General features: G+C 37.9%; 4 protein-coding genes across 6 annotated transcripts; 1 reads left to right on the top strand and 3 right to left on the bottom strand.

Moving 5' to 3' along the window:
- Nucleotides 1-3,789: 3,789 nt before the first annotated feature.
- LOC139191287 (uncharacterized) lies at nucleotides 3,790-4,491 on the bottom strand. Its single transcript, XM_070811866.1, has one exon. The coding sequence runs from the start codon at nucleotides 4,489-4,491 to the stop codon at nucleotides 3,790-3,792; it is 702 nt and encodes a 233-aa protein (XP_070667967.1).
- Nucleotides 4,492-10,566: 6,075 nt separating this feature from the next.
- On the bottom strand, nucleotides 10,567-12,666 carry LOC103455715 (sm-like protein LSM8). Of its 3 annotated transcripts, none has more exons than XM_008395307.4 (7): nucleotides 12,577-12,666; nucleotides 12,395-12,439; nucleotides 11,882-11,961; nucleotides 11,669-11,709; nucleotides 11,475-11,549; nucleotides 10,995-11,047; nucleotides 10,567-10,863 (listed from the first exon to the last, which is right to left on the bottom strand). In XM_008395307.4, the coding sequence occupies exons 3-7, from the start codon at nucleotides 11,916-11,918 to the stop codon at nucleotides 10,773-10,775; spliced, it is 297 nt and encodes a 98-aa protein (XP_008393529.1). In that variant the 5' UTR covers nucleotides 11,919-11,961; nucleotides 12,395-12,439; nucleotides 12,577-12,666; the 3' UTR covers nucleotides 10,567-10,772. The 3 variants fall into 3 exon arrangements, with proteins under 3 accessions (XP_008393529.1, XP_017192796.1, XP_008393530.1); XM_017337307.3 differs by having other exon boundaries at nucleotides 12,395-12,449; nucleotides 12,577-12,657; XM_008395308.4 differs by lacking the exon at nucleotides 12,395-12,439 and having other exon boundaries at nucleotides 12,577-12,662.
- A 1,848-nt stretch (nucleotides 12,667-14,514) lies between these two features.
- Nucleotides 14,515-17,199, top strand: LOC103455716 (probable leucine-rich repeat receptor-like protein kinase At1g68400). The gene is made up of 3 exons (XM_008395309.4): nucleotides 14,515-15,532; nucleotides 15,812-16,207; nucleotides 16,372-17,199. Exons 1-3 carry the CDS (start codon nucleotides 14,647-14,649, stop codon nucleotides 16,986-16,988), a joined length of 1,899 nt encoding a protein of 632 aa, XP_008393531.1. The 5' UTR covers nucleotides 14,515-14,646; the 3' UTR covers nucleotides 16,989-17,199.
- A 2,040-nt stretch (nucleotides 17,200-19,239) lies between these two features.
- Nucleotides 19,240-21,304, bottom strand: LOC103442177 (uncharacterized). The gene is made up of 5 exons (XM_070812295.1): nucleotides 21,139-21,304; nucleotides 20,950-21,056; nucleotides 20,283-20,346; nucleotides 19,798-19,943; nucleotides 19,240-19,516 (listed from the first exon to the last, which is right to left on the bottom strand). The coding sequence occupies exons 2-5, from the start codon at nucleotides 20,966-20,968 to the stop codon at nucleotides 19,464-19,466; spliced, it is 282 nt and encodes a 93-aa protein (XP_070668396.1). The 5' UTR covers nucleotides 20,969-21,056; nucleotides 21,139-21,304; the 3' UTR covers nucleotides 19,240-19,463.
- Between the last annotated feature and the right edge of the window lie 1,221 nt (nucleotides 21,305-22,525).

Below are 22,525 nucleotides of genomic sequence, written 5' to 3' on the forward strand. Positions count from 1 at the left end.
ATTAATATTAATTAATATTAATATTATGGTATAATCATCAAGCCCAATCCACAGAAATGGTGGCCCAAGCCTCAATTCCCATTCCAAGTGGTCCAACATATAACTAATATTGTAGAAGACAGAAAGTATATAAAGGTACTTTGGAATCTTGTTTTCACCAATGTGGGACAAGAGTCTCAAAACTTCCAACATGAGCTAGCCAGCTGAAACCTAATTAGCATCTGGACAGATTTGGCAATGACCGGACGGATTTGGCATCAACAACTCGGAAAGTCTGTTGTGGCTTCGCTCCACCTATACCTGATTGGGCGAAAGAAGCCCCATTTTCGAATATATCTCTTACCGAGTAAAATATCAACGAGTTCTTGTTCCCAATGTTGTCCTTCCTCTAAGTGATATGTGCATATATAATATGTATACGAGAATATACTTGTTATTTTCTGTAGATTTTCTGGTTTAAAGTTTCAATGTATATTTCATGTATGTTGAGTAAAACATGTATATATGAGAAGAGAGAGGGAAACGAGATGGGAAGGATGGTTGCAGCAAGCAGCCGACAAGAAAGAAGAAAACGTGTTGCCCACCTAATCTAAACCTTACACAAAGACTTTACCCCAATCAGTCTTTTCCCTTAAATCAAGGGAAAGGTGATTTACATACCCTTACCCTAAAGATTACAATGAGCCTTACCCTAGAGATTTACCCTAAGGGTTACCTTGGTAGTAGACTCTATATGCAGCATCAATAGATGCAACATCAGTGATGCAACATCAATAGATGCAGCATCAGTTATATGTAGCATCACATTGTAGACTCCATATGCAGCATTACAACACTCCTCCTCAAGTTGGATCGTGGAGGTTAATCGAGCCAAGCTTGCCTAGAAAACGATGGAATGGAGCAGAGGCCAGAGCCTTTGTAAAAAGATCTGCTAATTGCTCATGGCTTCACATGAAGATGGTCCGAATGATTTGAGTTTGCACTTGTGCTCTAACAAAATGATAGTCTACTTCAATGTGTTTCGTTCTTTCATGGAATACAGGGTTAGCAGCAATGTGCATGGCTGCTTGATTATCACGCATAAAAGACATGGGAGTAGTACTAGTAAACCCTAAGTCTGAAATAAGCCCTTTAAGCCATATAAGTTCACATGCAATGGCTGCCATGACTCGATATTTAGCCTCTGCGCTGGAGTGAGCAATGACATGTTGCTTCTTGCTTTTCTAAGTGACAAGATTTCCACCAACAAACGTGCAATAACCCGTGGTAAATTTCCTATCAAGTGCATCCTCTGCCCAATCTGCATTAGTGTAGCCACTGATGACAGTGGAATTGTTGTTACGCATGATGAGTCATTGTCCTATCGAACCCTTGAGATAACGCAGGACTCTCTTAACCATGTTAAGATGATCAAACATAGGATAATGCATAAATTGGCTTGCCAAGCTCACTGCATATGTGATATCAGGACGTGTGATGGTGAGATATATAAGTTTGCCCACTAATCGTTGATAATAGCTTACATCATGCATGGCTTCTCCATCTGTGTTGAGCTTTAGTTTAGAGTCCACGAGAGTGATGGCAGGTTTGCAATCAAGCATTTTTGCTTCCTGAAGAAGATCCAATACATATTTTCGTTGATGTAGAAACAATCCCTTTGAAGAGGTTACCATTTCGATGCCCAAAAATACTTTAGCTTTCCTAGGTCTTTGATAGCAAAGGTTTGGAGTAGTGAGAGTTTTAGTGCCTCAATTTCAGCGGCACTATCTCCTGTGATGATGAGATCATCCACATAGATAAGCACTTCCAATTTCCCACTAGTGCCAATTCTTACAAACAATAAGGAGTCAACATTACTTTGTAAGAATCCAGCCTTCTTTAGAACTGAGTTGAGCTTGGCATACCAAACTCTTGGGGATTGTTTCAATCTATAGATTGCCTTGTGTAGTTTACAAATCATGTTGCCTTTAATATCGTCATAACTTGGAAGAGGCTGCATGTACACTTCTTCTTGTAACTCTCCGTGAAGGAAAGCATTCTTCACATCCATTTGATAAAGAGTCTACCCACAATTGATTGCAACTGAGAGTAGAACCCTCATTAAATTCATCTTGGCCACAGGTGCAAATGTTTCCTTGTAATTTACCCCAAAGGTTTGAGTGAACCCTCAAGCAACAAGCATGGCCTTGTGTCTCTCGATAGAACCATCATCTTTGAATTTAATCTTGTAAATTCAACGACTTCCAACAACCTTTTCTCCTGGTGGTGGTTGAACCAAGCTCCAAGTTTTATTTTCTTCTAGAGCATGAAGCTCATATGTTATGGCTTGATTCCATTGTGGGAGGAGATATGCCTTTTGAAAGCTTCTAGGTTCACTGTGTTTATCAATTTCACAGAGAAATGCAACATGAGATGTTGAGAACTCACCAAGGTTGATACTTTCACTGATAGGATACCTTGAGGCATAAGTAACATAGTTTTGCAGCCTAGTTGAAGGTTTTCTGGTTCAAGGAAGATTTCTTCTAAGCCCTTGAGACTCTGTAGGAAATTGTGAAAGATCAGAATGAGAATCCTCGTCTCCCTTATTGGTAGAGATACGATGATCAGAGATTGAGTCAGGTTGTATTTCTTCAATATCTGGTGTCACAGCAACTGAGCTTTCTTCCAACACTAGATTATTAATGACCAGAGGAAGTAGAAACATTTCAAACAATTCATCTCCCTGACCTGCAGTATTCCCTTTGTGAGTAAATATGGGCAATCTTTTTTAAATTTCACATCCCTTGACACAACACACTTCTTAGTGGTTGGATTGTAGCACTTGTATCCCTTTTGGGTGGAAAAATCCCCCACAAACACACACTTGGTTCAAGGCTTGAATGTGAACAAAGGAAACACATCCAAATACCTTGAGGTGTGTCAAATCAATTTTTCTACCCTTGAGTACTTTATAGGGATATTTAAACCCTAGCACATGATTTGAGAGTCGATTATGAGATAAGTGGCAGTAAGGATGGCTAATGACCAAAATTTCTTTGGAATATGCATGTGAAGCATAAGAGCACAAGTTTTCTCCACGAGATCTCTATTTTTTCTCTCGGCTGCTCCATTTTGTTGGGGAGTCCCTACACAGCTGGTTTGATGTATTATGCCTTGAGAACTTATGTATTGAAGCATGTTGTTGGATAGAAATTCAGTGTCATTATCTGATCTCAACACCTTAATGTCTGATTGAAATTGTGTTTTAACATGCATATGAAAATCTTTGAAAATAGTTTGGACTTCACTCTTTGATTTCATAAGATATACAAAACTCATTTGAGAGAAGTCATCAACAAATAAGACAAAGCACCCAAACCCTTCTATTGATTCAGTTGTGGTTCCTATACATCAGTGTGCACCATTTCAAAAAGTTTACTTGTCCTAGACATTGAGCTACCAAAAGGTAGTCTAGTAAACTTAGAAGATTGACAAGTATCACAAGTATAATGTGATTTACAAAAATTTAGAAATAGTTTAGACAAGATAACTTCAGAGGGGTGAGCTAATCTCTTATGCCAAAGTTGGTTTTCATCTATGGACTTTGATTGAGCTTGAAGAGCTTGAGTAAAACAGGCATTCTTACACAGGTAGTAAAGTTCATATATGAAGACCCCTTCACCAATCATCTTGATGGTCAGAACAACCTGAAACATCATGTTAATTGGTGAGAAAATGGCATGGCAGTTTAGGGTGTTTTTGATCTTTCCAATTGATAGAAGTTGGAAAGGAAAGGTTTGTGAGAAAACATCACGTCAATCTCGAGTTGTGCTTAGCATTCATCACTTTCTTCATTGCTTCTTCTCGTTGGATAGTTGCATAGACATTGTTGAAGGTGGAAAGCTCTTGACTCATCAAGACGTGACTCCTTAGATCCTCGTGCTCGGAGTTTGAACTCCCCAACAACTGATAGATTCTGTCTTCCTCAGCTCGTTTCAGAATGGCAGGATCTGTGGCATGTGGAAGGTATACATCCAACTCATTCCACATAGCCTTGAGGCGTCTAAGATGTTGAAAAAATGCTTTCCCTTCTTGTTGGGCACTGGCAATATCCTTCTTAAGTTGAAGGACACGTGCATAGTTGTTTTGATTTCCATACATATCCTGCAAGGCTTTCCGAAGCTCACATGAAGAATTGTAGTAGCTAAAAATCTCAGCAACATGTTTCTCTATGGTGTTGAGTAGCAAGGACATGACAAGTTGATCATTGCAAAGCCATGCACCATATGTAGAGGAAAAGACGTCTGGAGCTTCCACACTTCCATTTACAAACCCTAATTTCCCTTTGCCTCCGAGAGCAAGAGACACAGCTCGAGACCAAAGGAGATCATTAAACTCGTTTAAGAGAACTGAACACAAACGTTGATTGGTGTTAACCTCGATGTTTGAGAAATTTGAAGAAGAGGTATGCGAGATGTCATCCTTTATGTTTACTGAATCTTCTTTAGCCATGGCTTAAGATTAAAGGAAAGATGCAGCGGAAAAAAATGGCCAGAGGCAAGTTACAAAACCTGCTTTGAAACCATGTAGATTTTCTTGTTTAAAGTTTCAATGTATATTTCATGTATGTTTGTACAAGAGTGAAACGGGTATATATGAGAAGAGAGAGGGAAAAGAGATGGGAAGGATGGCTGCAGCAAGCAGTCGACAAGAAAAAAGAAGGCGTGTTGCCTACCTAATCTAAACCTTACACAAAGACATTATCCCAATTAGTCTCCTCCCTTAAATCAAGGGAAATGTGATTTACATACCCTTACCCTAAAGATTACAATGAGCCTTACTCTAGAGATTTACCCTAGGGATCACCTTGGTAGTCGACTCCATATGCAGCATCAGTAGATGCAGCATCACATAGTAGACTCCATATGTAGCATCACAATAGTTTCATGAACATATATGTGTGGTGTGTGTGTATTGAATCATGAAAACCCAATATATATTTGAGTCACCTCTTTATTGTTTAACAATTTTGGTGCAATAAAGAGGTTGGCTTCACTTTTAACGCTAGGAGTTGAAGAGTGCTTGCGTAAATTGAACATGTAGAGTGACGAACCACACCAATTAAAAATCATCAAAGACACTTCAAATAATTGAAAAATGAATGTAGAAACCCAGTAAATGAAGAAAAAAAAGGAACAATTTAAAGTGTGTGAATATTCCATGAACATCTTCTTATGAATTGTGAAGAAACAAACTTACAGATCAGAAAAGATAATTAAGAGGGAGAAAATTTATTGTGCAAAGACATGTGTAATTTGAAATTGAGAGGCAATAAAAACTATTTTCTCAAGTTGGTAGTTGAGAAAATTGTAGAAATTTTAAACGTAATTTTGGCAAGCTTCCATGATTTAATATTTTAAACGATATCTTCATCGATATCAAGATCAAGATATTTATCGACATTTCTCTAAATTTGGATTGGCTATAATGTCATGCTTCGATCCCGACGTACATCCAGGATCGACGCACGATGGTGAACTGAAGAGGGATGCCAGGGAATGGTGCATCGGGCAAACAACAACCCGAATAAGCTGCAAAACTTGTGTGAGTGACAATAATGCAACGTATGTGGTAATATTAAAAACCATCCATCGATCACGGTTTATATACATCAAATATAAAATCAAATTTTATGAGATCATAATCAAGTCACTGAAAATCCCGAAGGAGTCACCCAGCCATCCAACGGCTCGTCTGAAATAAGTCATAAAAGCTCACAACCATAAACTCATACAACATAATGAAAAGTAGGGCTAGAGCGACACAGTTCAGCCGAAGCCTACATCTCTGAAGCTATCTCAATCTAAACTCAATCCAAAGAATCAAAAAAGCAATTAATCGAGTTCCGGACCTCTCAACGGAACCATAATACCAAACGGGACTCTGGACCACTCAACAGAATCCAACCAAGATAACGATTCCGGACCACTCAACGGAATTGCGGAGTAGAAGGGATTACAGACCTCTCAACGGAATCATGGAGTACAATGGATATTTGACCACTCAACGAAATCCAAGCTGGATACGATTTTGGACCACTCAACGGAATCGCAGAGCACGAGGGATTCTGGACCTCTCAACGGAATCTAGACGGAGTAGGGAACCGAACCACTCAACGGAAACCCAGTTCTGGGTCACTCAACGGAACCAAGCGAGAAGGCCAACAACCATAATGTACAACAACTCAAAGAAACGAGACAAGGCACAAGTTACTAAATTTACAAAAGCTCAACAAGGCACAAATACTAAATTTAGAACGAATCAACGAAGCGGGAAATGAAACAATATCGAAGCAACAAATCCCCATCACAATGGGTTAACGGTTCACTACTAGCCCTCACATTTCATCACCACATGCCAATCATACAAATCAAACCATATTTCAAAATATACACGTCAAATCTGATTTCATAAACATAAATCGATGACTAAGTATTAAAAATAACAATTCAGTAGAAAACATATTTATAAAACCAAGTCATAACCACACAGGATAACAATTACGAAAACAGGATAATCACCAAATCACATATATTAAAGTCACTCACCTGGTGTCCACGCTAACGCACCCTAGCACAAGAATTGAGACGTCATGCACTATCGTCGCCTAAAACAAAGTACAAGTCCACATTTAGATTCCTTCGATAATTCATATACCCAAATAAAATCTCATATGTCCTCCACAACAACATTTAATGGGAATCAAACCGTCGTTCATAAGTAGGGTCCATGATCCTACGTCACTTGCTCCGTAAGATCCAACTATTAGATTTTCGATTCGTAAGTTTCTAAGGTCCCTAAGTATTACGTACTATAATGTATCAAAGTTTGGTGACAATCCAATGGTTAGATCGTCGATTGCTATAATGTTCAAGTAGCGGACCTTAACGAAATTTCGCCGGATTCTGCAGATTTTGCAGATTTTCTGGGCAATCTTTAGAACTCCATATCTCACTCATTTCTTAGCCAAATTCGACCCATAATATACCAAAACGAAGCCAGAGAAGTGTAGAACAAGACTATACCTACTTGGAGTCCAAATGGTGGCCGGAGGTGGCCGAAAAATATCCTGAAAGACGGCCGTCGGGGGGAAAAACTGGTAACTCGCAGGAATTTCTGGGCAAACTTTAAACGTTCATAAGTTTGTCAATACTCAACAAAATTGAGTGATTCAAAAATTACAATCATAGCTTGGAATGATATGAACAGATTGATACCTTTTTTATGGCTAATTCACCATGGTTTGACCGGAAAATAGTCTAGAAGGTCACGGGTTCGCCGGAAACTGGGCAAACTTAAAATCGTTATAACTTTCTCATTTCTCAACCAAATCACACGACCCAAACATGAAAATTTATCTAATCGACGAGAGGAATCAATTTATACCTGTTTTGAGTTCAAAAGATGGCTGAAAAATTTCTGAATCACGCCTAGAAGTCTCGGCCCAAAACCTTGTTCTTTGAACTTGAGGTTAAGATTTGTTTTCAATGAAACAAAACTCAAAACTGGGTTTATGGTGGTGAAAACATGCATATAATGGTGGTTTTGGTGTTCAACAAGTCAAGATTTTTTGTGATGATGGTGGCTTGTTTCACGAGAAGAAAGGGAGAGGCGAGAGAAAGAGTTAAAGAGAGTGAAGGGGTTACGGGAAAGAAGAGGAAGGAGAGAGAGGGTTCCAGAAAAGTGGGGGTGGCCCCACGTGGCACTCATCCAAATACATCATGTGATGAATTATCAATTTACGAAAAGTACCCTTTCAAAACCTCATAAAATCTTCGTTATAATTCTGAATCACATTCTGTTTGCACCCGTGCGTTCATCTCGACGAGTACTATCCAAATATATAAAGATAAGTGAAAAAATACGTAGGGATCAAATACGCCGTAAATATAAAAGCGTCGAAACTAAGAATATGAAATATGGAATACGTAATTTAAACAGTGAAATCTGGGAACAGGATTTCACATATAATGTCTATCAAAACCAAAACTTAAATCCTTGATGGTGGTTGGTGGTGGCAATGGTGAAAACAGTATGCGGTGACGGCGATAGATGTTTTGCGGTGGTAGTGGCCACTCATTATTTAGTTGTTTTGTATTTTTATTATTATTTTTTGCTTATAAGCTCTTACTCATGAAAATTTGGAAATAACGATTATTTACATCGAATTTAAACTTGGAACTTGAAGGTGCCAAATTCCAAGATTATTTTCACGCAAAAATTTTATATTTCTATGTTTGTAAATCCAAACAAGGGAATTTGAGAAGTCTAGTGATTTTTTGTTTTATGGATTAACAAACTTATCAAAAGTTAGGTGCCAATAAATGGAACATTTGTTTTTTTTGGAAATACTAATTAAACACACTTTTTTTTTTCCTTCCACATATCCCTTCTTAATATTGTTTGTTTGGTTTATTCAATTCAATGTATTAGATTTTTCCTTCTCTATGCTCAATAACGGTTTGGATACATTATGATAGACAATTGAATGATCCAAACTTAGCAAAATGCGAGTTGATGTGCAGTATCTTGACGTTCTAGTTTCCAATTCAAAGTATAATACTTTGTTTGGATTAGAAAATTTAAAATTAGTAAGGAATTTTAAAACGACGGAAATTGAAATGACAAAATTTTATTGTCTATAATTTGTGAATTTTCTTATTTGGCCAACCTAAAAGAATAATGGAATTTGAATACGTAATTTGATATTTTTAAACTCTAACTCATAAAAATTTAGAAATGATACATATTTACATGAAATTTAAACTTTGGAATTGAGGGTCTCAAATTTTAAGTTTTTTTTCCACGTGAAAATTCTAAATTCTAAATTTCTATGTTTATGAATCTAAATAAGGAAATTGATGTATATCAATTTATAAATTCTGACTTTTATCAAAATTTCTAGTTCAATTGGTGTAAGGTTAAACTTTGTGTTCCTTCAGCTTTGAGGTTTTTGTCCCACTTTTTGGTGTTTACAAATGTTTATAAGGAACTAATATCCGCACACCTTTTTTCTTCTCCCACGCAATCCTGTTTACGTAAATAAACAAAAATGTGTAGAAGAAAAAAAGATGTGCAAAAATCAATTTCCTGATCAATGTTAATATAACCATACACAATCAAACTGGAAAACTTTTCTTGGTGGTCTATCGAATTCGGCATTCTTGTTATATTGACTACAATTTTTCATCAACATAGGCTGAGTTTGCACAAACTAAATTTATTTTTAGGGTTTTTATCACAAATGATTTCTAAAATTGACCTTCACAATTAAGATGGTCCTTGAAAATAAAAATCAATCAATGTTGTCCTTAAAAATACAAGCAAATCAATGTGGTCATTCCATCACAATTCTGTTAAAAATTCTGTTAAGTGCTGATGTGGCACATAAATGGGTCCCATAAGACCTCTTTATCACAAATGGTCATTGAAATTAACCCGCGACATCAAAATGGTCTCTGAAATTGACCTGCGACATCAAAATGGTTCATGAAATTGAAAATTGATCAATGTAGTCCCATAAGTAAGTGTCCCAAATCAATGTAGTAATTCCGTCAGAATTCTGTCAAAAATTCTATTATGTGCTGATGTAACACAAATGGATCACACAAGTCTAATTAAATTTTAAAAAAAAATTACAAATAAGTTTAATAATTTAGTAGTTAAGCAGAAGTTGTGAACCCAAAAACCCAGTCCTGTAATCACATTCGATCCGAGTCCACATTCTTCTACCTCATTCGTTGTCTATTCTCTAAAAAAAAAATCTCAATACATCCATCTTTACACACTTCGATACACTTCACCTAGATCGAGATCACCTTTGGTGATGGTATGACTGATTGGCAACGACTTTTGAGGCATCAACGTTAACATTTAGGCGATCAACATCCTCACAACCTTAATCTTGGAGAGCTTGTTCGGCATTTCCCTGGTGGTCTGGTGACTCAAAGAACGGCGAGGTCTGCCTTGAGATAATGAGGTTATAACCGAGGTGCGTATATTGTTGATTGGAAACTAGTTCCAAACCCCTCTTAGGCCTTGGTTAAGCCTTGTGCCTTTAAGAATTTATGGAAGGGATCTCTCTTCGGAGTAGGTCCTAGTATAAGAAAAAAAAATTCATTGTGCAAAATTGTGGCAGAAGGATTATGTTGAATTTATAGAACAAAAAATTTTACAAAATTATGGCAAAAAGATCATATTAATTTGTGACTCCTATTTTCAAAGACTACATCCATCGATTTTCAATTTTAGGAACCATCTTGATGGTGTGGGTCAATTTCAGGAACCATTTATGATAAAAACCTGTAAATCTTGTAGGGCCCATTTATGTGCCACATCAGCACTTAGCAAAATTTTTAACAAGATTGTGACGGAAATACCACATTAATTTGCAACATCTATTTTAAGGGATTACATTGATTGATTTTCAATTTTAGAGACCATCTTGACAGTGAGGGTCAATTTCAAGGACCATTTGTGATAAAAACCCTTATTTTTATAATGTTCTTGGCTACCAAGTCATAAAAAGGTCGCAAATTGTAAGATTTTTGCTAATAATTCTGTTTGATTACATCGGTGTTTCAGAAAATGATATGATTAGGAAACACTTTTGAAACCTATTATGCATGAACATAACAATACAGAATCTCATCCTTGTATACCTATATGCCACAACATTTATTTGGTAGGTCACAATTCATCGAGTCTACAACCGCTCTGATTTTCATGCTGAATCAGTGGATGACAGGCTTGAGGGGATAAGCTCTCATCTTTGACCACTCAACAGTAGAATCAAGATCTGCATCTAATTCCCCAACAATGCTTCTGCAACAATTGGAAGATACTGATAACTTAGAAGGGAAGTACATACATATATTTGTAGAAACTCATTCCAAATTACTTCCCTCAACCCATTGGAAACTATCGTAAATAGAATAAAAGTTTTTGACACTCACATGTTGTCACCTCTGATTATATATAACCCCAACACGAGTTGCTGAACACCCTCCTGTCGGTCAGAAATACAAGAATTTTTTTTGGGTCAAGTTGATGATTCCATAGCAAACCCGAAAATTGACTGGGAAAGATAGATAAGTAGGAAAAAAGTTGTGCCACCAATTAAGAAATACAAGTTAACCCAGTGCCAGTGGGACAATAAAACAAATGTACGTTTTGAATATGCTGATTTGGAAACCATATGTAAACCCGAATGAGCACGATATGTAGCAGTAGAGATGAAACACAGAAGTATTATTCAACACTTAAGATCCTCAACGTCATGAGGAAAATAATAAATGCTTAAAATTGGGAAAAATCAGAAATACTTCGGCCTGTCAGAAAGTAGATTCCACATCCCTTTCCTTCTGTCTAATTACAAAAAAGAGTAAACAAAGATGACGCTAGAAAGGGAAGCTTGTAACAGTGAAGATGCAAACCTTTGTAGAGAAAACACGTTCATGAGATTCATCGAGAATGATATTAGTAGACTGGTCAAAGCCTTTCAAGACTCCCTGAAATAAAAACAAAAAAATTGTTCACAAAAAACCGATTTGATTAATAAGATGTAAAAGGTACATTTGAATGTTGATAAGGCGCAGAAGGTGCATTTTCGTGTTAGTGTGTAATATACCACAATATTCCGTCCATCATTTGTGATAACTGAAATTGTTTCTGCACATAGAAATGTTGTTAAAGAGAGAGAGTTGAACTGCTCACAGCATATATACTGCATTAATGGTGCACAAACTTGGGCTATAGGATAGAAGGATTAACTATATTCATGCATAAGAATCAAAAGCATCAATATTTGAAAAATAATAAAGGAGAGTGAAGGATTTCATACGATCAACGAGTGACTCAAGACCAGTGCCACTCGACATATTTCTGAGTTTTCTGTGCAAGACTTGTAATGAACAAGTTTAACTGCAAGAGAGAGAGATTTCAGAATCAGTAACACCCATCTAAGGGAAACAAAATCCATAAAAAACACCAAGAAATTTTTAAAGTTGGAGCCTGGAGACATTCGTTGTAGCCTTATAAGGGTAAAGGTACATAAAGGTAATTAGTATTATAGATAATCCCAAAGATCAAACCTGACACCTCCAACCCCAACCAGTCTTTACCAAGACATAATCTTTCATTTTTTCAATAACAAAAAGCCGTAATTAACATACAATACAAAATTGTAAAAAAACAAAATCTATCTTTCAATAGCAAAAGCCGTAAACCCTATACACAACAAAACTAATCTTTTCCTGATTTCAAGTTAATGCTTTCCGAAAACTAAAGCATAAGCTTGTCCCTCCTAGAAATCGACAATTCTCAAAATCATCATTCCTATCAGTAAAGAATGAACCTGTAAAACACCCCAAAGCGCTGAAGTGTTAAGCCTTCTGCAGTTCTGCATTTCGCTTGAAAAACAAATAAATAAAATTGATACCAATTATTACAGTCGCAACCCCTAGTAGTAATACATGTTCAAGCTTGAATCACAAAGGCCAAAATACTGCAATAACTTTTATCCGAAAGAAGACATACCTTTGAACAGCAAAAGATTAAACTGACTGATATTGCTGATGTCGGATAGAAGAGGGAAAGTTGAATGAAAATTGAAGAACCAAAAAACCTAAAAGCTTAAATGCCTGGGGTTGGTTAGGATCACACTTTGTGTTACTGGGCCTGGAAGGCTCGGATGGGCCTTTGGACTCCTAACTTTAATGTTACTGTGTAAGAAAACCCGGCAAGGCCATTTGGACCCGGCAGTGGTACGGGCTTAAATAAATATTGATGATGGTATAGTAACCCTCTATTTAAAATATTTTTTGTAGATCAATTTGATCAGATATGGCAGTTGATGGATGATATTATTAAATCACTGATGAAAAGGTTCAATCATGGCACATCATGTAATTAACAAAATATAATTTAAACAAATAACATCTTTAGCATTTTTACCAAGTAAATAACAACAAAGAGCTTACCAACAAAAGTAAAAAGTTATCCCCATCGGATCAGGATCCTCTCCTGAGCCTTAAAATCTGAGCCTATTGAGTAGGTGATCGTGACCGTTGAAATTTGATCCAACGGTTACAAATAAGGAGACCTTCTAAAAGTTATAATAATTATAACCGTTAAATTAAATTTCAACGGTCACGATCGCATGCTCAGCAGGTTCATATTTTAAGGCTCAGGAGAGGATCTTGATCCATCCCCACCCACCTTCTCCCTCCTTGGTAACACTAACTGAATAATTAAGTTAATACATATTCTTATTCCGACCACAATGTCATATGAACTATGAAGTGTGGCAAAAAAGAAAGATATGAACTATGAAGTTACATGTAAATTTAAATGAGTAGAAACTGTTCATGGTATGACAACAACATAAATTTTTCGTGTGTCCAAAATATGGGACAATACATCACATATCATTATACAGTTGAAGAAAATATTTTTTTTTTCAAGTGTTTCTCTAATTGTATAATTACATTTGGCGTATTGGACTATGTTATGAATACATTGTAAAATCTCTCACAATAACAATATTGTTTAAGAAACAGGGACCCACCGACAACATAACCTATTACCGAGCTGAGCTGGAATAAGAATCTTGACAACTTGTAAAGTTAATATATTGTTGGTGCAACCGCATTGCCTCCCTTCCCACGGCCTTTGACATTCCGTTGCTACTAACGATGTTAATATAATATACCGGCATATTTGTCGATTTATCTTCTAAACTTACATGGAGCTGACAATTTTTTCTCTAAATTTTAATTTTAGTTGATTACCCTTGTGAACTTTTATAATTAGCCAATTTCTCCCTTGAACTATAATTTTAATCGATTACCCCATTGAATTTTTATAAATAGCCAATTTCCCCCTGTGGTTAGATTTTAAAAATTTTCATCCAATTTTCCATCCATCTTTATCACGGAAACAACATATGACAATTGTATGAGGGCAAAAATGATGAAAAATTGAACGAATTTTTTTTATAAAATCTAACACTAGGGGGAAATTGGCTATTTATAAAAATTCATGGGGGTAATTGGCTAAAATTCAAGTTCAAGGGGTAATCGGCTAAAATTCAAGTTCAAAAGGAAAATTGACAGCTGCATACAAATTTAGAGGACAAATCAACAAATACCTCGTAATATACCTTTCATTGCATATTGTAATCTCATATATGGATCTTTGCCTACAATTAAACTTGGGAAAATGGAATATATTGTTGGTGCAACTGCAGTGCATTAATTCCCACGGCCTTTGACGTTCTCTTGCTCCTCGAGATGTTAATATAATATACCTTTCATTGCATATTGTGTCTCATATATGGGTCTTTACCTACAATTAAACTGGGAAAATGGGGGCTAAGAGTTCACAAACTAGTCTAACATTAGCTGTCACGCTGTTTATATAATGGATATCTTTGCAACCCATGCCTTGCCCTCTTCGTCAAACTGTCATAAAAATTAATAAAATAACGAGGATATGACGTCCAAGCAGGCTAGACACAACCTGCTTGACATGATTATGTCTTACTTTCTCGATCGCCATTAATCAATCCCATGATCCATTTTCTTCATCGTCCTCCTAGTCGTCGTGATGAATCTGCGTAAAACTAAAAGCGCACTAATTGTTATTGTGATGCTGATTTTATACAGAGAGAATCCATTAACATCAGCTGTGAATTTTGTTACATCTTCTTCAGAAGTTGATGAATACTACCCAGAAGAAAGAGACGCGCTGTTGAAGCTGAGAGATTCCGTAAGCTCGAACTCCAATTTGCATGGGAACTGGAGCGGTCCGCCGTGCATCAACAACAGCAGCAGATGGGCTGGTATCGCTTGTTCAAATGGGCACGTTGTTCACATTGCCCTCCAAGGAATCCAGCTGGCAGGTTCCCTTCCACCCGCATTTCTACATAACATAACTTTGTTGAGCAAACTTACCCTTTCAAACAATACTCTATCCGGCCCTCTTCCAAATCTCTCAAATCTGGTTTACTTGGAAGATGTGCTTCTGTCTTACAATTACTTCTGGGGTTCAATTCCTTTGGAGTATACTGAATTGCCTAACCTCAGAGTGCTTGAGTTGCAAGACAACTTTTTGGATGGCAAAATTCCACCTTTTGGCCAGCCCACGCTGAGAGGATTCAATGTTTCTTATAATCATCTCGTGGGTCCAATTCCTCAAACGGGTGTGCTGCAAAAATTCCCAATAAGCTCCTACTCTCATAACTCAAATCTTTGTGGAATTCCATTGGAGACACCATGTCCACTAGTTCCACCTCCATCTCCATCTCCGGCCATCATTGCGCCATCTCCTTCCTCAAATATTATTCCACCCAAGAACAAGAACAATCTCCAAGTGTGGAGTGTTGCTTTGATTGCCACTGCAGCTGCGCTCGTTCCATTTATCGTCATATTTGTTTTCTTATGTTATTACGGGAAGATGCAAACAAAAGAAGCGGCAAAGGAGGAACAGGCAGGTATATATATGTACCACTTAACTAACACCTTATAATGTTCTGTGATACTACCCTATATGTGTGTGTGAGTGTATATATAACGATTATTGGTATCGAATGCACATTAGTTGATTAAAACCTTAATGAAATGGAATTTATCACATGAAACTGAACTGATGAACTGTTTTTCACAACTATATATATATATATATATATGTATATATATATATGTATGTATATATATAGTAATAGTAGCTCTGCACTAAGTTAAATTTTTCTGTCTTTTGTCCCGAGCAATAGGAGATGGTTCGTCAGGGTGGGTAGAAAAGAAAATGCCACATTTGGAGAGGTTGGGGGATCCTGAAAAGAGGGTTGAGTTAGATTTTTTTGACAAGGAGATGCCAGCAGCTTTTGACCTGGATGATTTACTAAGGGCATCTGCACAAGTGTTAGGCAAGGGGAAACTTGGCTCTACATACAAGGTAGCACTGGAATCGGGTCTTGTTGTCATCGTGAAGAGACTTAAAAACATGAATGAGTTGAGCAAAAAGGAATTTACCCAGCAGATGCAATTGCTAGGAAATATGAGGCATGAAAACCTTGTACGGATTCTCTCTTTTTACTTTTCCAAGGAGGAGAAGCTGGTCATCTCTAAGTTCGTCTCTGGCGGCCGCACTTTGTTTCAACTCTTACATGGTCAGTTTTTAACATTTTATTCTTTCCCATGAAAATCACAATTAATTAAGCATCATCTGGTTGCTTATAATTATAACTTAATTGTGAAACTGAGTTATGTTAACTTGATTCATGCATGCACGTGTGCGTGTCTATATATATATATATATATATATAATTGCTAGAGGACAGAGGAGTAGGAAGAGTAGCTTTGGATTGGGCAACAAGACTGTCGATAATCAAAGACATAGCACAGGGTCTCACATTCCTTCACCAATCCTTGCCTTCCCAAAAGGTCCCTCATGCCAACCTCAATTCGTCTAATGTACTCGTCATCCAACGAAGAAACAGCCAAATCTATGATTTGAAGCTTACAGATTTTGGATTCTTACCACTCCTGCCCTCGCGAAAGTCCTCCGAGGATTTAGCCATCAGCAAGTCACCAGAGTTTGCTCAAGGGAAGAAGTTGTCTCAGAAAGCCGATGTCTATTGCTTTGGTATAATCCTACTGGAGGTTGTTACTGGAAGGATCCCGGGTGAAGTTTCTCCGGGAAATGATGAAATCTTTGATGATCTTTCCGATTGGGTTAGAATGGTGGTGAACAATGATTGGTCTACTGATATTCTGGATGTAGAGATACTGGCGGCAAAGGATGACCACGATGACATGTTGAAGCTGACACAGATTGCGCTAGACTGTACAGACATGACACCAGAGAAGAGGCCTAAGATGGTCCAAGTATTGAAAAGAATACAAGAGATTAATTCACTCAAGATCCAAGAAATGACATACAGAGAATAATGAATGTATTATTTGATTTTCATAGCTATTACTATTCCAATCTTAATGATTTTGAAAGAGTTATGCTCTGCTGCATCAAGTGTGTTCCATCCAAATGTGTAACAACTACAACAAACCACAACATAAATGAATCGAGTCCTGTACACTACACTAGCTAGTTAAGGCGGGAAAGTTTGAGCTTTTCGATTATTTATTCGTACCTTTAATGGTTTCAATTCTAGCAATTACTCAGCCTATTTATTTTTCAAATGAATTTTCTTAATAATTGTCTGACGTTATATGTTTTGAACTTTTTTTTTTTTTTTGAGAAGAAGTACGATGTTCATTTATTTGGAATAAATCGTACAAAACAGAGGATATGTTAGAACCCATCCATAATAATAAATAGGATAAGGTGCTAATAATGGACCTTAATAAAAACCTTGTCGAGGTTTTCAACCCAGTCGAAGGGAAAAAAAAATGTTCCGTACCATATTAAGTATTAATACTATTCTCAAGAAGAATATCATAAATTACATTAGGTGGTTCTTCAAACCAAGAAATTTGACTACTCAAAGTTAAGCCCAATCATGCCAATCCGTGTGTTGCCTTGTTTGTCTCTCGTCGACCAAACGTAACTTTCCATTGTGACAACAAAGCCGACATATGTTTAGCATCATGATTAACATGCCCAAACTCAACATTCAAATTTGTTGTCTCGGCTTGTAATGCATTAATCAATACTGTTGCATCACCTTGTATCTCAACAGCATGAGACGTCACCATTTGTGCAAAAAAGACAGCAGCTCTCGCTACCATAATCTTTGCCATCTGTGCAGAAAGAGCCCCCCGGGAAATTTGAAGTCCTGGTTGCCAAAAAAATCCCTCGCTCGTCTCGGATTATAACACCAGTCCCTCTGATCCCATCCCGCTCATTCCACGCACCATCAATGTTACATTTAAGCCAACCTACCTCAAGTTTTTCCCATGGTTGTGGAACGGAAATCTTGCTGCCCTTCTTTACTTCATGTCATTTTCTATACTCTTGGAGCCATGCTTGGGTTCGACAATGGATATCCACTTGGTTCATTGCCTTACCCGTCCACAGAAATGAGCTTCGTTCATTCCAGATGCTCCAAATCAACACCAACGCATGATCAAAACTTTGCTTTGAAAGTTCTCCTGCCATTTGAATCATCCAGCTTTGGAATCCTCCACTTCATATGCCACATGTTCTCAAGCTCAAAGGACTCGAAAACCAAATAGAGACCGAACTTGGGCACTCAAGTAACACATGTTCAACCGTTTCCTTCTGACATTTGCAAAAAATACAAGTCGCAGTGGTGATAACTTTTGTTTGGGTGAAGATTTCTCTGGTGAAGGATCCTCGGACCTCAGCACAGCTCCCCAAAGGATTGGCACTTTGGATATTTAGTCGGGCTCTTACTTGTTGATGTGCTACAAGAAGAGGACAAAGTTAATTCTGAAAAGTGCCTTTGTGGGGCCTTAGGTGTAGGCCTTGAGGCTCGCAATCAAAACTAACTAAGTGCTAAGCGTGCCATTGCTATCTCAGTATATCAGATGTAGAACAAGTGTATTTTAAGTCAATTACTTGTGCCCCAAGTTACTCAGACTTCTTGTTATTAAAGGATTGTCGTGGATGGGTTATATTAAGTTCTTTTTCTTGCCTTGTAAATAAGGATTTTTATTTCATAGTCTTGTATGTTCGAATGAAAGGAGTCTAGAGCCCTTTTAAAGCCATTTGTTTGGTCCTAGATTGCTTTTAATGAAGACATATTCATTAAACTAACCAGATCCAAATACAAATAAGACTCTTAAAGTAGGAAAACAGGTGGATATGACTTGAATATATACTGGAGAATGCATTAAGTAATAGATCTACAAATTTAGAAAATAAGCAAATAGCCTCGGGTAAGATTTCACCTTGTCTAGCAAGGTTGAACATCTTGCAATCACTTCTATTTGAATTAACAGGGGTTTATATGCTAAAAAAGGATGGATGGTAAACAAGTTTACATAAGGGAATCGATACTACGCCACTAAGGGAGATATCAGAGCTTTAAACTGGACAAGAGATAGCTTGTCGTTAAAAAAGACTGAATCTGGGTTGATTTCAGCTTTTGAATGCAAATCTGGCTTAAGAGCAGAGTTTGTATGTTTGTTTGTTTGATTGGTTGAATGTCTTTGTCTCTGAGGCCTCTTCCTCCTTTTAAAGGCAGATTATGACACACCCCGACCCTGATATTGCCCGAATACCAGGATAGACACGTGCTGGCTGACACCCAAGGGTGACGAAAGCCATTAATTGATTACAAGAGTAATGATTAGGAGAAAATATTCATGAATAAACATTAAAATCTCGAAGTAATACACAAAGATTAAGAAAGTGTCTAGAGTGCACAGGACACAATCTAAAACAAGATTTACAAAAAGGAAACATCATTACAAGATATCACACAAGTGGGTGATAGATTGCTACTGGTAGGGGAATGCCTCGTACGTCAAGTTGTAGTCCTCGTTTCTATGACCTGAATGGGGGCGCAAAACAAAGGTGAGTGGACCAAGTTCATATATACAATAATAATAAAACAGTTATCAAGATACTAACCCCCACAGTTTATATAATGAAAACTATTAGCATAATAAGTGATGGATTTAATCAAAATCCTAGCATGCCAAAACTATCTCAAAAGTCATATCGCGGAATAGCATCGCGAAAATCAAAACAATAAACGTATCGCAGATTGTCTCGTAAGCGTGGTGTGCTGCTAGAAAGATCACTGAATAAATATAACTCCCGGCCCAATACCTGCTCCGTGGTCTCTGCGCCCGTAGCCAGAGATTACCAACTCCCGGCCCAATGCCTGCTCCATGTCCCTCAGCCCGTAGCTAGGGATTATTTCTCTCGGCCTAAATGCCAACACCAGATCCTCGCCCCAGGCAGCATAGTGTCCTCTAGGTACGCACAAATAGTTACGCTTCTCATAAATAACCACTTCATAGTATAAAATCATCCATCGTCTATACTATAAAGAGGGGTTTCTAAAACATGTTCTAGTATCCTATCGTCATCCATTAGATAGTCTACCAGATCATGGTTTATATAGAAAATATGATATATTAAAATATAGCTTAATATAGGCTAACAATTAATTCCTCACCAAAAACACGAGACGAAAATCAATAAATTCAATAAACAGGCTTAACATAAATCGAATCATAAATTCGTAGGCATGCTAATCATTTATGCAATTAAATGATAAAATCATGAAATTTTAGAAGGGGTCCACTCACAAATATTCCATAGCAGTAGAGTTGTGTGGATATGGATTAGGAATTTCCTCAATAGCAACTTCACCTAAGCATAAAAATGTAATAAATAAATAAAAGGATTTTCTAAAAGATTTGGGCATGAACTAAATAGAATAAAGGATTTGGGTTGGATGGGTTAGGGTCTAATGGGTTTAGGTAAAAGGTTTTTTAGGTTAAAAAGGCTTTAGGGTGAAGAAACGGGGGTTTGGGCTTAAGCCCAAACACACACACACACCACCTAAGCACACACACATGCACGACATGCAATTGCATGCATGACATGCATATACACACACGCACACACACACCCACACAGCCCACAAACAAACACACACACACACACACACAAAAGTCGGCCCTAAGGCCTCACAAATGGGCTGGGCTTTGAGCCCTTTAATAAAAACCGGCCTAAGGCCGTTTGGGTCTTTAAAACAATATAACAAAAAAATAAAAATGAAACGAGCTGGGGTTTTGGGCTAAGGCACAACGGGCTTAAGGTCCGTGGGGTTTTCTAAACGGCCTGAGAGGCCTGGTTTTTACCGAAGAAGAAGGCCGGAGCTGCTACAGCTCCGGTCACCTGAAAACAAGGGTTCTAGACCCCGATCTAAGTACGAACATGAAGAGTAAGGTGAGGGGAAGAGATTGCTACCCTCAAATACCCGTGACATGGTCGGAGGTGACCGGAAATCCCCTCGAAGCTTACGGGTTCGCCGGAAGAATTGGTGTGCTTAACCCAACTCGATTCCAAGGTACAACCTACGTAAAAAGGGAAATATTTAACTCAAAAAACACCACCAAGTATTACACTAACGGAGAGAGGGAGAGATTCGCGACTTACCTAACGGGAAAATGGGGAAGGTTCGCCGGAGCTTTTGCTCCCGTGCCGTCAAACTCACAAGGAAGAGGTCCTGGGCTCGTTGCAAGCCTCCTTTGATGGTGACAGGGTCTTAGTGTCCAGGATAAGAAAGTGAGGCGAGAGGTTGAGAGAGAGAGATGAAGAAGAGAGAGGTCTCGGGGTAAGGGGGGACATAAAGAGAGAAAAGAGAGGGGAGTTAGATGGCTGCCACGTGGCAATTTGGGATGAAAATAATATATAACACATATAATTGGGGGTGGTTGTAACAGATTAGCCAGACTGTTGTAACTTTGTTCTTACCCGAAAACACTTTGAGGGTAGTGAGTCATCAGCTTTTTACTTGTAATGCCAATGAAAAATATTCTTTTGCTGGTGGTAGGTTAGTCTCCATCACTTGTCATTTCAATGGTAAGCACGTGGCTTATATCTTGGCTAAGAAGGCTTCAATCTACCTTTGGGCTTAATGCTGGGCTTTGGGCAGGTCCCTTTTAATTAGACATTTTTGGGCTTTCCTTCATCTAAGTCCATTGTTCAAATATTAACCCAAGTAGTGCCCCCTTTAATCATTGTTGAGTCTGCAACTCGAGACGCTAATAATGATTAAATAGCCGCCACACGCCTTCACTCGGGACTTATGCCATTTAAAACAACCGTTATTAACTAGACCTTTGCACTAACCCACAATTATAAACGTTAACTACCCACTTACTATATAATCCTCACTTACACTCCTCGGCAAAGTACCTTAGCCATTTCGAGCCTTCAAATTTCCTGAACTTCCCAGAATTCTCAGAGTATTCAGACTTTCCAAAAACTTATCTTGTTCTTCAATTCTTGCCCCCTAATTCCAATATTCTTCCCATATTCTCCTCAAAATCATCCAATGGCACCCAAAGTTGCTCAAACTCAATCTTCTTGTGAGACTGGTGAGGGGATTTCCACCATGCGCCGCCTGCTTAAAGGCCTTCATCACCCTCGGGCAGGCCTACATATTGAACTTTTCTTCGAGGAGGGAAGATTGCAGTTCTTGGGGCCTGCATGGACTTCTCAGGTCCCTGTAACTGTAGAAAACAATATGCCCAAGGAGAAATGGTTCACTCTCAACCCATTTCAAGCCAAGTCGGGCATTTCGTCTTCCAAATGGTTAAACCATTACCGTGGGTTCCTTTATAGCTTCTACTTTCTTGATCCCTTCATCATCATAGATGTATGCTTCAGGATCAATTACCACGACCTTGTCGATTCGAATGTCGAGTTCATACATGAAAGTGACAGTGGCCGTCAGTGACCACTTAGCATGATCTTTGCCAATTAGCTTCACCAGAAGATTGAAGAGGTCAAGAAAGTAAATGTTGAAGTTGAAGATGCT

Source organism: Malus domestica, chromosome 14, assembly GCF_042453785.1.
Source record: "Malus domestica chromosome 14, GDT2T_hap1".
In the NCBI taxonomy this organism is placed as follows: domain Eukaryota; kingdom Viridiplantae; phylum Streptophyta; class Magnoliopsida; order Rosales; family Rosaceae; genus Malus; species Malus domestica.

What these genes read in the sequence shown, in the direction of transcription:
- LOC139191287 (XM_070811866.1), bottom strand. Translation starts at nt 4,491, where the DNA reads ATGGCTAAAGAAGATTCAGTAAACATAAAGGATGACATCTCGCATACC.
- LOC103442177 (XM_070812295.1), bottom strand. An exon ending in TCTACTGCTATGGAATATTT is followed by an intron (nt 19,944 to 20,282) that starts GTGAGTGGACCC and finishes GTGCGTACCTAG; the next exon opens with AGGACACTATGCTGCCTGGG. An exon ending in GCGCAGAGACCACGGAGCAG is followed by an intron (nt 19,517 to 19,797) that starts GTATTGGGCCGG and finishes GCCCCCATTCAG; the next exon opens with GTCATAGAAACGAGGACTAC.
- LOC103455715 (XM_008395307.4), bottom strand. Translation starts at nt 11,918, where the DNA reads ATGTCGAGTGGCACTGGTCTTGAGTCACTCGTTGATC. An exon ending in TCTTGAGTCACTCGTTGATC is followed by an intron (nt 11,710 to 11,881) that starts GTATGAAATCCT and finishes TTCTATGTGCAG; the next exon opens with AAACAATTTCAGTTATCACA. An exon ending in AACGTGTTTTCTCTACAAAG is followed by an intron (nt 11,048 to 11,474) that starts GTTTGCATCTTC and finishes TCTGACCGACAG; the next exon opens with GAGGGTGTTCAGCAACTCGT.
- LOC103455716 (XM_008395309.4), top strand. Translation starts at nt 14,647, where the DNA reads ATGAATCTGCGTAAAACTAAAAGCGCACTAATTGTTATTGTGATGCTG. An exon ending in GGCAAAGGAGGAACAGGCAG is followed by an intron (nt 15,533 to 15,811) that starts GTATATATATGT and finishes CCCGAGCAATAG; the next exon opens with GAGATGGTTCGTCAGGGTGG. An exon ending in TTTGTTTCAACTCTTACATG is followed by an intron (nt 16,208 to 16,371) that starts GTCAGTTTTTAA and finishes TATAATTGCTAG; the next exon opens with AGGACAGAGGAGTAGGAAGA.